General features: G+C 44.0%; 5 protein-coding genes across 7 annotated transcripts in view; 1 reads left to right on the top strand and 4 right to left on the bottom strand.

Moving 5' to 3' along the window:
* Positions 1–759: 759 nt before the first annotated feature.
* On the bottom strand, positions 760–4,585 carry LOC128271710 (RING finger and transmembrane domain-containing protein 2). Its single transcript, XM_053009328.1, has 4 exons — positions 4,444–4,585; positions 1,996–3,877; positions 1,693–1,908; positions 760–1,473 (listed from the first exon to the last, which is right to left on the bottom strand). Exons 2-4 carry the CDS (start codon positions 3,625–3,627, stop codon positions 1,240–1,242), a joined length of 2,082 nt encoding a protein of 693 aa, XP_052865288.1. The 5' UTR covers positions 3,628–3,877; positions 4,444–4,585; the 3' UTR covers positions 760–1,239.
* A 389-nt stretch (positions 4,586–4,974) lies between these two features.
* LOC128273312 (chymotrypsin-like protease CTRL-1) lies at positions 4,975–6,428 on the bottom strand. The gene is made up of 4 exons (XM_053011253.1): positions 6,325–6,428; positions 6,019–6,250; positions 5,752–5,963; positions 4,975–5,670 (listed from the first exon to the last, which is right to left on the bottom strand). The coding sequence occupies exons 1-4, from the start codon at positions 6,377–6,379 to the stop codon at positions 5,294–5,296; spliced, it is 876 nt and encodes a 291-aa protein (XP_052867213.1). The 5' UTR covers positions 6,380–6,428; the 3' UTR covers positions 4,975–5,293.
* Positions 6,429–6,931: 503 nt separating this feature from the next.
* On the top strand, positions 6,932–8,281 carry LOC128272571 (CLIP domain-containing serine protease HP8-like). The gene is made up of 2 exons (XM_053010397.1): positions 6,932–7,290; positions 7,355–8,281. Exons 1-2 carry the CDS (start codon positions 6,953–6,955, stop codon positions 8,004–8,006), a joined length of 990 nt encoding a protein of 329 aa, XP_052866357.1. The 5' UTR covers positions 6,932–6,952; the 3' UTR covers positions 8,007–8,281.
* On the bottom strand, positions 7,904–9,410 carry LOC128272572 (serine protease 7-like). 3 transcript variants are annotated; one of them, XM_053010400.1, is made up of 6 exons: positions 9,185–9,329; positions 8,890–9,121; positions 8,606–8,790; positions 8,190–8,517; positions 8,020–8,082; positions 7,904–7,942 (listed from the first exon to the last, which is right to left on the bottom strand). In XM_053010400.1, the coding sequence occupies exons 1-5, from the start codon at positions 9,252–9,254 to the stop codon at positions 8,064–8,066; spliced, it is 834 nt and encodes a 277-aa protein (XP_052866360.1). In that variant the 5' UTR covers positions 9,255–9,329; the 3' UTR covers positions 7,904–7,942; positions 8,020–8,063. The 3 variants fall into 3 exon arrangements, with proteins under 3 accessions (XP_052866360.1, XP_052866359.1, XP_052866358.1); XM_053010399.1 differs by lacking the exon at positions 7,904–7,942 and adding an exon at positions 9,371–9,410 and having other exon boundaries at positions 8,036–8,517; positions 9,185–9,296; XM_053010398.1 differs by lacking the exon at positions 7,904–7,942 and having other exon boundaries at positions 8,036–8,517.
* Positions 9,411–9,684: 274 nt separating this feature from the next.
* Positions 9,685–13,236, bottom strand: part of LOC128271690 (transcriptional activator cubitus interruptus) — a 45,796-nt gene continuing 42,244 nt past the window's right edge. Inside the window, exon 6 of the mRNA XM_053009306.1 lies at positions 9,685–13,211. Coding sequence (XP_052865266.1) covers positions 10,296–13,211 — 2,916 coding nt within the window. The 3' untranslated portion in view covers positions 9,685–10,295. The remainder of the gene's footprint in view (positions 13,212–13,236) is intronic.

Here is a 13,236-nt window from a genome sequence, read left to right as displayed (position 1 = left end):
AAACACAGACCTAGTGAAGAATACTGCGGTCAGTTTGACAGAACGACACACAGTGGTGAGACGATTTCTCGTAGTGAGATGTGTGAACGTGAGATCGTCGTTTTCAAAAAAGCGATAAACAGTGTCACAAAACCGTTGAACCAGTTCCGCCAGTTTTGGACAAAAGCCATATTTCAAATGGATAACTGGAATTATAAAAGTTCTGCATAACCGCAATTTCATCAGCGAAATAGTTTCTCCTGACCTGTAGCACTCTAGCGCGAATTTCCTTCGTTATGGCGCTGTTAGTGCTAACCTTTTGGTGAAACTCTAGACGATTACGAAATCACCGTCTTCTGTTAGTACATAACTCCCGCATTCACCCCTTTGATGAACTACTCAATAAACGAATGGTCGGCCAGCCAGAAGTCTCTCTTCAGGGCGTTAAGATCATTGACGGTCTTAGGTCTTAACCATCCGCCCAAGGGTTTGCAGAGTCTGCATTCTCTAGCCTCGTTATGCTGTGTATGTACCGGAAGCTTGGTATTCGAAATATTCAATTTACTAGCCTAAATTATTCTATGCATAATCTAAGATCAGAACTATCCAAGACAGGTTTAGTAAAAAGATGGAAAAGCGTCAAATGTTTATAAAACATTGTTTTAAAATAATATGACGTTATGCAGTTGTGGTTCAACATTTAGCAAATCGATGCAAAATATTAAGGATATTGTTTTATTGATACACACATCTGTTTTACAATAGTGTATTATAGTTCAACATAAATTCTGCACAGTAAATACTATTGAACATACAATTGTTTTTTTTTATTTCGAATCAGATTTGGACAAGCTGCCAGATAAGTAAACTAACTTCTTTCATGCTGCTTTTCGGGAACTCCATTACTGATCATATATATATACAAAAATAACTCATTATTAGATTGCCCGTTTCATTGTTCCTTTTGCTACACAAAGGTTTTTTTTATCGATAGAATGACCCTTAAGAGTCGAAAGAATATTACCCCAAAACCGAGCATGCGTTTAGCGCGGATGGCGTTTCATGTGTCAGGAATTAGTTGTCCTTATCGACCTCTTTGCATTTGAAATTTACGAACGATACAAATAAACGTAATCTCCAACCCCATGTTTTAGGGCAACAATCAATGAACTCTATTAACTCAGTAGAGAGGAATTTAGAGCGGTACATAAGAGCTAATGCTTCATTCTAGTTACCACGGCGTTCAAAAAACGGCATCAATTAGTATAACTGCAAGAAGAATGTGGTGGCCCCATCTCGGTAAGAAGGATCGTCCACGATCCTGGCACGACACAGAGGGCACGTTTGTTCCCGGTCGAACCAGGTGCCGACGCATAACTCGCAGAAGATGTGATTGCATTCAAGAAGCACGGGAGCGACGAAGTTATCATGACAAATCGAACACTGTCCGCCACAAGTCTGCAACTGCTCTTTTGTAGGCACAGTTCCGTAGCTCTAAGAAAAGAAAAACCATCATTAAATCAGTAAAAGCAATATTATACAATACTGTTGGACCACCGCAACGTTACAATAAGCAACAGAGATTGGCAACTGTCGGCGGCACGATCGGCACTTGTAATTACTTAGAGTTAGACCACCGTATTAGTAATGCAAGGATTTTAAGTTTTATCATCTGGCGGCGTTAACAAACTAACAGGATAGTTATCTACTTACTGTTTTCTGCAGCAGTTTAATTAACGATCGACGACAAAATTTGACTCTGTCAAGCAGATCCGTAGACTTTGCCACTATGTATACTGCCGATAAGATAACTCCAACCATTTTCTCCGAGCCCGAGTACGATTCAAACAAGAAAATTAACCACGGTTGTATAGGAGCTGCGGCACGGTATAATTGCGATAATGATTCGATCATAAGATAAATTTTGCCCTTTAGAAAAGAGAAGATTAGATATTGAATTTCGCTGCTTTTGCAGACAATGCTGCTGGGGGCAAACACATTAAAGTGCTTACTCACTCTGCTCTTGTAGTCCACCAAGCTCGGGGGCATCAAAGTAAAGATGATTTTTATCACAATCGTTATCTGCTTCAGAATGAGGTCGGTGATGCAGACGGAAAACAGGAGTGACTTTAAGGACTGAGGTTGCAACGAAATTGGCATAAACAGTAACACCAGCCAAATGTTTTCAAACTCGAAGACAAGCCCGAATATCATCAGCGTCACAACGATAACTAACAACTCGCGCAGTAGCACAATGATGCGGCGCTGCTTTTGTTTCGAAATTTCCTGCCGCACCACCCAGTTCGCATGGTAGAACGTTATCAGCAGCATGAGGAAGTAGATGATTCCGTCTAAATGGTCGTAGCACAGTTTAGCCACCAAGATCAGCAGTAACGGTGTGTATCGAGCCAAAGTGTCCATCATAACCCGAGCCTCCGGTATTTGGTTCAATGCTTCGTGAACGGTTGCCTCATCGTTGAGGTGATTAGAGCTCACACTGTTGCTACGAGTGGCACCCCCACCGCCAAACGGTGGCAAGTTTGATCCGTTTGGTGTGGAGATAGCCGCCACACCGCCACCGCTGTGTTGATGTGGTTGCTGGTCCCCAACGGCTGATGAAGTGCCACCGTCAACACTTGCAGACAAAGGAGACTGTTGTGCTCCGCCCATCGCCATTCCGGCCAACGGCTGACTGTGCTGATGCAGCGCCAACGGCTGATGGTTGTGGAAGTGATGATGATGGTGATGGTGGCTATAGTTGAAGTTTGGCATCAGTGGCGACCGTCCCCCGTTTGTTGGAGCAGAAGACGGGGCACTTTCTTCTGTCTGTTGCATCCACATAAACGGTCGAATCCCAGTGCTGGCTGAGGACGACGATGTTGACATCGGATACAGCTCATTTTGTGACGAACGTAGCGATGTTCCGCCACCGACCGCAGTAGTGCCACCGCCGCCGTCAACATCGATTACGACTTCGCTAGCCGAATTACCACTGTGGGCCGATGATGGTGGCGTGCTTGTTCCGGGAGCATGCGACCTCCCGGAAGATGGTGTTTGATTAAAAAATGTCCTTCGTTCCGCTGAAAAAAAGCTGCTCGGATGTCTTGCTTGTTGCACTAGCGTTAAAAAATCGCTAAACACATCATTGCTGAAGTTTGATGAACGCCCATTCCCCGTCTCGTTTCCCGATCGTGTTCTATCTACGGAAATAAACCGGCTAAACGAAACTCGGCCATTGCTGAAGGAACTCCGGAATCCACTTCCTCCGGCGGTTCCACTTCCTCCTCCTGTTGCCGAAGGCATCGTCGTTCCACTATCTATGGACCCGACCGATGTCTGACGTTCGATTGCCGCGGTTGTTGATGTCTGCGGATTCAACACAACGTTTGTTGAATCTGCCGCGGGGTTACAATACAACAATTGTTCCGAAGCCGATGAGCTGGTTTGTGGTGCTGATGTTGCTGGGATGTTGGTCGTTTCTGTGAGTGCCCCTGAATTGGCCGGTCGATCAGCTGCTGCAGTAGACTTACGATCCACTTCGACGGGTGAAGGTTGAGACTTTTGTACCTCTTCTTTTTCTGAGCCTGCCGCCTGGTAGCTGTCCGTCTGCTGTCTATTGTGGTCAGCCGTAGGATTGGTATCGGACATTTTAGTACAGTCGTATGTGATATTGTCAAGGACGTGGGAGTCCTAGTCCTGCTCCTTTTCAGTGTCGTTGATCACTCTCCCGTTGAGGAGGAGAGCGGTGGAAAAGTTACTAAAACTAGCTTTCTCCACTGCTTCACACACTTCTTGCATCAGCTTCCTTTTTCTATAGGTGTGGAATGTTGTGGTATTCTTTACTTCCGCAGATACTGTCGCCGCTGCTGAACGGCATATTCCATGTCGTGTACGAACGCTGCAACGAAAAGTATACAGTAATAGTGTCCATTAGAACCAAACTGGTTTCACAGCAATCGCGTACCCACACAATAGAACAAAGCCAATTAGTAGTATTCCCGAATCGGATTGTATCAAAATCGGTTGTGCCTCAACAATACAGAAAAAGTTTAAACTTTAAAAAGCATCTTGTAAAATCTCTGCTTTATGTTCACGAGTATGAAGGAGAAAGTATTGCTGTTTTCACTCTATACACATGTAAAGAAAATCATGCTCGCAATGCTCGCGATGCACTTTATCATTTTTACTCCGTGTTTCGATCACTCACACATCGACGAGTACAAACTGTGTGTTGCAAAATGTTTTTAAAGCAATTCCGTTTCTATTTTCATAATACAAGCACTAGAAAAGACACAAAATCAGGCAGCAAATCATGTTGCTTATGTTGTGCCCTCAGTACAGAGGACAGTGTATTTACACGATTGTCTCCACAATATTGCTTTTATCTCACCCATCTCATCTCAACTAATCTCGTTCGCTTTCCATAAACAGCTTCGTCATTGGGAGTGTTGTTCCTAAACCAACCTGTTTTGTTCACCGATTTCTCTTTTTTCACAACACTTTCTTCTCAGCCAGTTATCACTTCAGACGCTTGTTTAAATGAAAATTTTCGTCGTAAGTAATTTTCACATGAAATATTATCGTACAAACGATGTCGTCATTCGAAGCTCGTCATTAAATGAATCACACACACACACAAACACATCAATGTTGTGGCTGCGTGCTGCTACAGAAAAAAGTCAAATTTGACAGTTGTCAGGGGAACCCGTGCAAGAATTTTATTTGACCTCGTTGTCTTTGAATGGAACAAATTTTGCGAATACGAATTTTTGCGAATGAACGTTGCTAGAAATGCAGATGTTTTACAAGATTTTTTACATGCTACAGCCTGAATCTTGAAACGTGTCATCATGTTCACAAAAAGGGTATCGTTAAACCACTAAATCTGCTCTAGTTGCTTTATTACCGAGCAGAAGGAAATAAATGTTTAAATACGAAAACTTCAAGCTTCCAACTGGAAATTAACCTATGATTACAATTAATGATTAATGGCTGTGCCTGCATACGAGATTAAATTTAAATCACATTTTACAGTTTGTTAAAATTAACTCATTTACAGTTTGTGCAATCTGTGCATCTAGTGCGGTTGATTTTTTAGTTTCTAAGCAACTCAATGCAAATTTATTTCAAATAAATAGCGTATGTCGCAGTCGATTGAACTTTGTTAATTTTTTTTACTTTGAGAAACTGTTGACTTGAATAACAGCTTTTTTATTATGAACGTATCTTCATTTTACTAAAAAAAGTTTCTCTATGAATGTATGCGAAATTTGGTTTGCTTCATTTGTGCAGGTACATCTTCTGGAATTGTGGCTCACGTGATGTTATCTATCCAAGTTGTGTATTTGGATATGTCTACATAAACATAGGGATTATTTGAAGCCGTATTACTAAAACCAATAGATAGTATCCCGATTTGATATACACGTTCGTGAAAATCCACCTGTAACGCGGAGCCAGCACCTCCTAGCATATTAATTCGCGAATTGTTATGAATCCGGGCACACATTTGGCCAGTCGTCACAGTCGTCCAGTTCCTCAACTGTTCCTTGCAATTTGCGAAAGGCACATACCGCATCCAAACTTGAGACGGTCGGTTATTTGCTGACCACAACACATTATAAATATTCAAAACATGATCATCACTGTCTTTAACTAATGGAAAAAGCGGCAAGCATATTGGACGTACATCTGAAAATTAAAAACCAAAACAAACATCGATTAGAACTTTACATTTGAACTAAACTGCACAAATGTTAAAATCCACTCAACTGTTACTCAACTGGATGGAGTCATTCAAAACGAGCAGGGCAATATCATTTTCGTACGACGAACTGCTAAAGTTTGGATGAATGATTACTTTATCGACGGACAATGTCGTAGCAGCAAGAGAACAATTTTTATCAACCGCACAATCTGATTTGTGGTTGAGATCATATTCCCCTAGTACGATCTCGGTTGGCCTATCTTCCGTTGTGGCCATACTGCAAGAGGATTAAACCTTTATTTTAATTACCATTGATGAAATAAATACCTTACCCATTAGTTAAAATTGGACCACTACAAACAGCGGTCGTTAAAACGAATTGATTTGTAATCAGCGTTCCATGGCAGAAGTGCAATCCGTCTTGCGGGTGACGTAATAACACTAACCAAGGGTTTTCATAAATTCGACCGAATTTAGTACGCCTGTGAACACTGTAAGGCATTTCTCCACAGTTTTTATTGATTGTTTTACTGAGAGCTGCATGCAGTTCATCCGGGAACAGCACTAAAAAAGTAGAGAATAGAATATATTAAAACAAGTACACTTTAAGTATAATACCCAACACGTTTGAGACTTACATTGCGCATTAGCACCTAACATAGCCACAAACATCATGCAAATGTCTGTGCGCATCTTTAATGATCACTATTACAAGCGATCCTCTCAGTCGAGTATGTTCTTTTCATCTGAAGTTCAAGTTGGTTTGTTTGTAATCATTGTGAGAACTACGCATAACGGTGTAACGTACAGTGCGGGCAAATTTCGTTTCAAAGTATGGTGTATAATTTCTGTAATTGATTACATTAAATAAATAATATTTTCTAAGTTTATATAATTACATGTCTGTAACAATATCACCAAACTGGTGGCTTTCGAGAATCGTTTTACAAATCATTAAAACATTCTAGACTTTTGAACCGACGAAATTATGTGAACACGCGCACTTCTTATAAATAGCGATTTTTTGTACAATTTGAAGACTTGAAAGCACAGTAGTTGACGAGGGTGATATAATATGATTATTGCTCCGCGTTTTTGTTTTTTTTTATTGCCAAACAAAGAATGATTCCTGGGGATTCCCCAAGAAGTCAGCTCTAGCTTATCATTGTAAAACACTGATATTCTCAATGATGTTTGTGTTGCTTTATGCCGTAGGTATAAACTTTAATCAGTAATCAAGTATTGATCGTGCGAAAAACATCGAACATGGTACAAATTAACTTAAGCCGTGCCGGGACCGTATTCGTTGCTTTGTTCATCACGAGCATTGCAGAGGCATCATGGAGTAGCCAAGGAAGTACTACAACAGTCGTCCAAAATTCTACAGATTTACTTTGTTCAAGACTTAATAATGAAGGATGTGGCAAACGCTTCTACGACAAGGAATTCCCAATCGACTCTCGTTTATTCGAACACCCATGGATTGTTCGGTTCGGCTACAAGCGGGATGATAACGTAACCTACGTCTTCCAAGGAGCTTTAATCCATGAGTTATACGTTGTAACCACAGTGTTCGTCACACAATTCGACAGCTTTGGTCGTCTGTAAGTAGTGTCTCTAAATAGTTCACACCCGAACATTATTCTTATCGCCATTTCGCTTATACAGGACCTACGTGAGATTAGGTGAATATAACAGTTCAACTGAGAATGACTGCTCGCTACTTTCGGAACAAGGAGAAACTTGTGCGCCACCTGCACAGGACATCATGGTGGATGCAGTAATTATTCACCCTGAGTACAATATGTTTCGACAGGTGAATAATATAGCACTCGTTCAAATGCGGACACCGGCCAACGTAAACGGGCTATCCGTGCTACCGATTTGCATTAATCAACAGAATCAAGCTGAAGATTCTCTTCTGCTAATTTCGTCATGGTGCGGTTCTAAAGAGACGGGTCTTTCGCTGATCCCAAAACAGTACATGATGAAACGCATTTCTCCTAAAGACTGTACAAATCTCCTGTCAACGTATACACTAAATCTGGAAGACGGAATATTTTGTATAATCTTTAAACAAGAGCACGTTCCCCAAGACAATACAGAGTACGCACCAAGTTTACGGGGAAGTGCCGGTGGATTAGTTTATTCCGTACAATCCGAGGGCAAGGTGTACTTGATAGGACTGCTTTCTTACGGACCACCTTATCCTGCCAAGCTTGGTGAACCATACATTGTTACATCTATCGCTCCATTCTACAATTGGTTGACGGAGATGATAAAAAGTAGGATCAATACACAATGTACAACCACTAACTAAGAACTTATTTTACCACACTGAATTTGATTTTCCTTATCCGCCAAGTGAATTTCACATTCAAAATTCCGGAAAAGTGCTGGTGGTTTTACAAATAATGAAAAATAAAATATTTGTGATTATTAAGTTTGGCTGTTTATTACGGTTTCATGAATCCAGGTGATGTGTGTAGAAATATTTACGTACACGAATGGCTTAGCCGACCTAGCGTCCGGCATACCGATTGAGAGTATCCCGAACTGGAATGAGCGATCGTGAAATTCCGTCAACAGCGGCGATCCAGACCCACCGATAAGACTTATTTTCTCAGGATACTTCATTTGTGCACAAATCTGTCCTTCGTGTAAAGCCAACAAATCTTGCGTGAACTTCCGGCACTCCCGATGAGGGATGTAACCCATTCGAATTTGTTTCGGTCGCACACTTTTCTCTGGCCAGAGGGCATTGTACGCCATCGGTGTATGGACACTCGAAGGTATGATAGGAATCAATGGCAGGCAAATTGGTTTTACACCTAAAACGACAGTAGAGAACAAAACAAAAAAAAAACAATAAGATCATGCCAAGTTGTTACCTGTAAGAGGATAATTGGAATACGTCACTGTTACTGTAGTTAAGCTTCTCACTTAGCGTTACAAGAGCAATGTCGTATTCGTACGATTCGTTGATGAAATTTGGATGCACTATTTTATTTAGTGCCCCGAGCTCAGTCATTGAAGAACAACCACTTTCTTTATAACATTCAGGATTCACCAATCGGTCATATTCGCCCACTACCACTTTTGTTCTTTCAAGTTACGGTCGTGTCATGAAAAGAAAAATAAATAATTTGGTTATTGTAGATACGTTGAAACAAAAAGCTATGAAAGCAGTGTTCAAAACATACTCATTGATAACAATACCCTCCGTACATATTGCCGATGTTAGCACATGTTGGCTGGTGATGAGCGTGCCTTGGCAAAATGGTTCCTTTTCTTCCGGATGTCGAAACAAGATCAGCCAAGGGTTTTCGAAAGGCCGCCCCTCGTTGGGCTTTTCCCGATCAGTGAATGAGGTGTCGCCACAGTTCTTATTAAGTACATCACTAAACTCCAAATGCACTTTGTCCGGGAAGACCCCTAACCAAAAAAGATTCGAAGACTGTGATACAACACTTTTCATACGCAGTTGCTCTTACCTACAGTTCCCATATGCACTCCTTAAATATAACACCAGACAAACTGCTAGTAACTTGGTAGTGAAGAATTTCATTTTATTCCCCTACAACTACGAAGTAAGAAAGCTGCAAGGAAACTGTGACAAACTATGAAACCCGCAACAGATGCTTCTCTCACTCAACTGATGATTAGTGATTCATTTAAACCCACCTCTTATGTCGCTCTCGCAAGAGTATAGTGGTTTCACAGGCGATCGCGACGCTAACGTTATCTTCTTTAACAGGGATGGTGGTGGTGGTGATGATCAGTGTTGCCTGGCGTCTGACATTCATTCATTAATCGCATGAATGTGTGATCATTGTAACAGTAAATTGCTTAAACAATAACTGATGGCTTTTATCGTTTTAGCAAACCTTTTGCTGATTTCCGACAGACCCACGAAGCGGAGGCAAATGAAACCATACTGCTACTTCAATGACCCTGCTACGAATGACCTAAATACTGTAAATTAACACATGGAGCAATGAGTGTTGTTGATTTGTTGATGAATCATTCCATTTATTCCGGCTCACTATTTAAACACATCGCAAGCAACATGCTCGTTGATGAGCGATCAATTCTTATGCGGCTACCAACCTTATTTTCTAAGATTACAGATACTGCGGTGATGGCAGTACTCCAGCGCAATGATAAATTCCTTTTTTATATGGCTGTACTCTGCACTGTGCATTCAAACGAATGAACGCACCTAAACAATCGTTCTTTTCCCTAAAACATCATTGCTGCGTTTTGTTATTTTATACAAAGGTCTTTACAAAAGAAAGAGAATTATCCATATTATTTCTACTACTGAGCTTGTTATTATAGAAGACAAGTGAAACAGTCATTCGCTGCATTTTGTTCTATGTTGTTGCAATAAAGGGGAAAAAAACTAAATCTATAGGAATCTCGACCATCGTTCTCAGCTATCTTGAGCATATTGTTATGGCAAAATTAGATTAGAAAATGCATGTATAGATCATTGGCACTAGGCATTGCCATACCAGCTAAATACCACTTCTCGGGGTAATTAAGTGGCTGAACAGTTTGAATACATTGCAATATTGACGACGGCCAGCCATCGGCTTTGCTGTTACTACTGAATCATCTGCAAATAGCGATCTTCTTCGAAGTAAGAGCTCAGTGAAGTACTCATATCGTTGATTACAAGATTAGAAGATGGATGCGTGCTGCTGCTGACCATGTCGGCAGCAGATTCGCTCCAATTCTGACAGTTTTGCACATATTCCAGCGTTCGCTGATAAGTATCACTGCCCATTGCACCGCTACTAGCGGCGGTGGTGGTAGCCGCAGTCATCGTCAGGCAATTATCGGTAGTTAATGTCATGGGCAGCACTGACGGGGTAGCTACGGCGGCAGGATCTGCAAAGCCTGTCGGGGACGATACCAGCGGTGGAGTTTGCAAACTGCTTTCCATCGGTTGCGCCGGAGCCACGGTTGGCTCTGACTGTTGCTGCAGCTGTTGCTGAGACGGCTGCTCCGTCCTAAGTGCGGCATCGTTAATTGCTGGTGCCATGGCTGCAATTGCGGGTGACATCTGGGATTGGCTGATATCACCGCACTGAATTTCAATATTGGCCCCGGCGTTGCTGCACGCAGCTGCTGCCTGGTCGGTTACTTGCTTGTTATGATTACCACCACCACTAGCCAAACTGGACACATTCAGGCTAAACGGATTCTTGAACTGGGTGTTCTGTGAAGCATGCTGAAGCATCTGAGTATTGCCTCCCGATTGCTGCTGCTGACTGTGGCCCGCCGGTTGGTTGATGTAGAGTGACCCTTGCATCATCGTTGCCAAACAGCAATGGTGTGCACTCTGATCGGTTCGATGATAGTAACCGATCAGATTAGAACATGCGATCGGGCGGTTTAGCGTGCGCGTTACCGACTGTTGCTGTTGTTGTTGGCTCGGCCCCTGTCCGTAGCAGCAATCGCTAGTCGGGTAGCCGTTCCCATTGCCGAAATTTTGCATCCCGCTCGTGTTGTGCTGCACACCTTGACACTGTACCGCCGGCAGCACGGGATAGTCTTGGGCTGACGGTGCAGTATAGTTATTCGAGGATGGTGTCAGAGGAGCCGAAGCATTCTCCGGTATCATCGGTGACATTAGCTGATGCTGTGGTGTTTGCGGAGACATAACGTTGCTCATAAGACTGCAATCGTCATTACTGTACTGGGATTGAGGGCTCAACAACATGGCCGGTTGGGGTTGCGTAAAATTGACCGTTTGGTTTGCGTTTGTTGTTGACATTTGTTGCGGTGGCCGTATTGAAATCCGGTCACCGACAGTGTCATTCTCAGGAGAATTCCATGGATTGTTGGCATTGCTAGGGACGGCCGTGACGGTCGTTTGGTTGTTGTTTGGTTTGTTTCTACCGCTCGATTCACCCGCCATATCCGCCACCTGATTCAGATACTGTAGCATCTCGTCCGGAATGACGAGTTTGTTTTCTACCATTTCACCCTCTTCCATCTCATCCAAAACCACCTCTTGGTTGGGGTGCAGCTTCGCAGCGGTTGACGGTGCAGCAACCTTGTTGACAACCACACCGGCCGAAGTAGCGGTACAGGTCGGGGAACTGCGCGGTTGCATTCCAGCCGCCCCCCGACGGTTCATGTACTGTGAATTCACACCACCGAACATCGAAGACCCGTTCGAGCCACCTAGGTTCCTGCCACCCATGCCACTGGCACCACTGGCAACTGGCTCAGACATGCGCCGATCGAAGCTGTGGCCCGGCAATCCAGTGTTATGTTGCTGAGGCCCATAGAAACCCCCGGTGCTCAGGTTGTTGGGAATAGAGTGCCGTGAACCGTTGGCATTCGGATGGCCTGTGGAACCTGTGCCTCCCATCGAGCCTCCCGTGATGCCGCCCATCGTTCCTGCAGTGCTGTTGCCTCCGTTGAAGCGTTGAAGATGTGTTGAGATCAAATGCGAGGAAGGCGGTGGTGGTAGGCTCTGTCCTCCGTTGGTAGCCGTCGACATAGAGCTCGATCGGCGCGAGCTTCCCGGTGAGATCGGATCGTACAGTGACGAAGAGTTGTAATAAGTCGGTCGCATGGTTGAGATCGAGCTTTGCTGTGACGCCTGGCTGCTGCGGCGACTGATGTCGGCCGAACGCATGCTGTAGTACGAGCTGCTGGTGGTGCTATTGTTGCTATCACGTCGAATCTGCGCAGCGGCAGGATTTAAGTATGCATTCATCATCATCATTGTCGTTGTGGTGGTCGAGGATGGCGGCGGCAGCGTGCAGGGTCGTATCGCATCGGTTTGACCCAACTTTGCCATCGTCGGCGACGGTTGCGAAAGCGACTGCGGAGGAGGTGTGGTGCCCGGTTCCATCTTGAGATCGGTAATCTTCCTATTCAAATCGCCAAGCCCAAAGTTCCGCATCTGCTGGCTGTTCATTTCCGGAATGTTGGAAAGTGGACTGCTACCGAGCAAGGAGCCCTTGTTGTTGATGCGATTCTTCAACCGATTGCGGGGATTGTTGCGCATGGACACTGCAGTCGCTGCTCCGTTCGGGCCGCTAAGATCTACCATTTCCCGTAGCACGTACGGAAGATCCGCTACCTCAAGATCCTCGTCCACGTACGGCCACGCTGCATCGTCCAGCGTCGCGAGACTGCCCAGATGCATGTTGTCTCCCTCGTGGTAATCTTCCCCGAGCCCTGCCGTAAGCGCTGATATGGACATCGGGCTGTTGATCGGCGGGTGGCTCGGGGAATTGGCATCCGATTCCGACTTAATACTGGGGCTGCTCATGCTTGTTGTCTTGTCCTCGCTACGAGGGCTACTGTCAAACATGTGGTTGGAGCCTTCACCATCTTCGCCAAGACCGCCACTGCTTCCACCGCCACCGTGGTGATTGCCCTTGTGCTTTTTGTTCGCATAAAACTCGGCACCGTGGACGGTTTTCACGTGCTTCCGCAGGGAGCTAGGGTCCGTGTAACGTTTCGTGCAGCCCGGAGCTTTGCACACGTACGGTTTCTGGGGATGGAACACATTGTGGTAA

This window comes from Anopheles cruzii, chromosome 3 (genome assembly GCF_943734635.1).
Source record: "Anopheles cruzii chromosome 3, idAnoCruzAS_RS32_06, whole genome shotgun sequence".
In the NCBI taxonomy this organism is placed as follows: Eukaryota; Metazoa; Arthropoda; class Insecta; order Diptera; family Culicidae; genus Anopheles; species Anopheles cruzii.
This window is presented reverse-complemented; position numbering and strand designations above follow the sequence as displayed.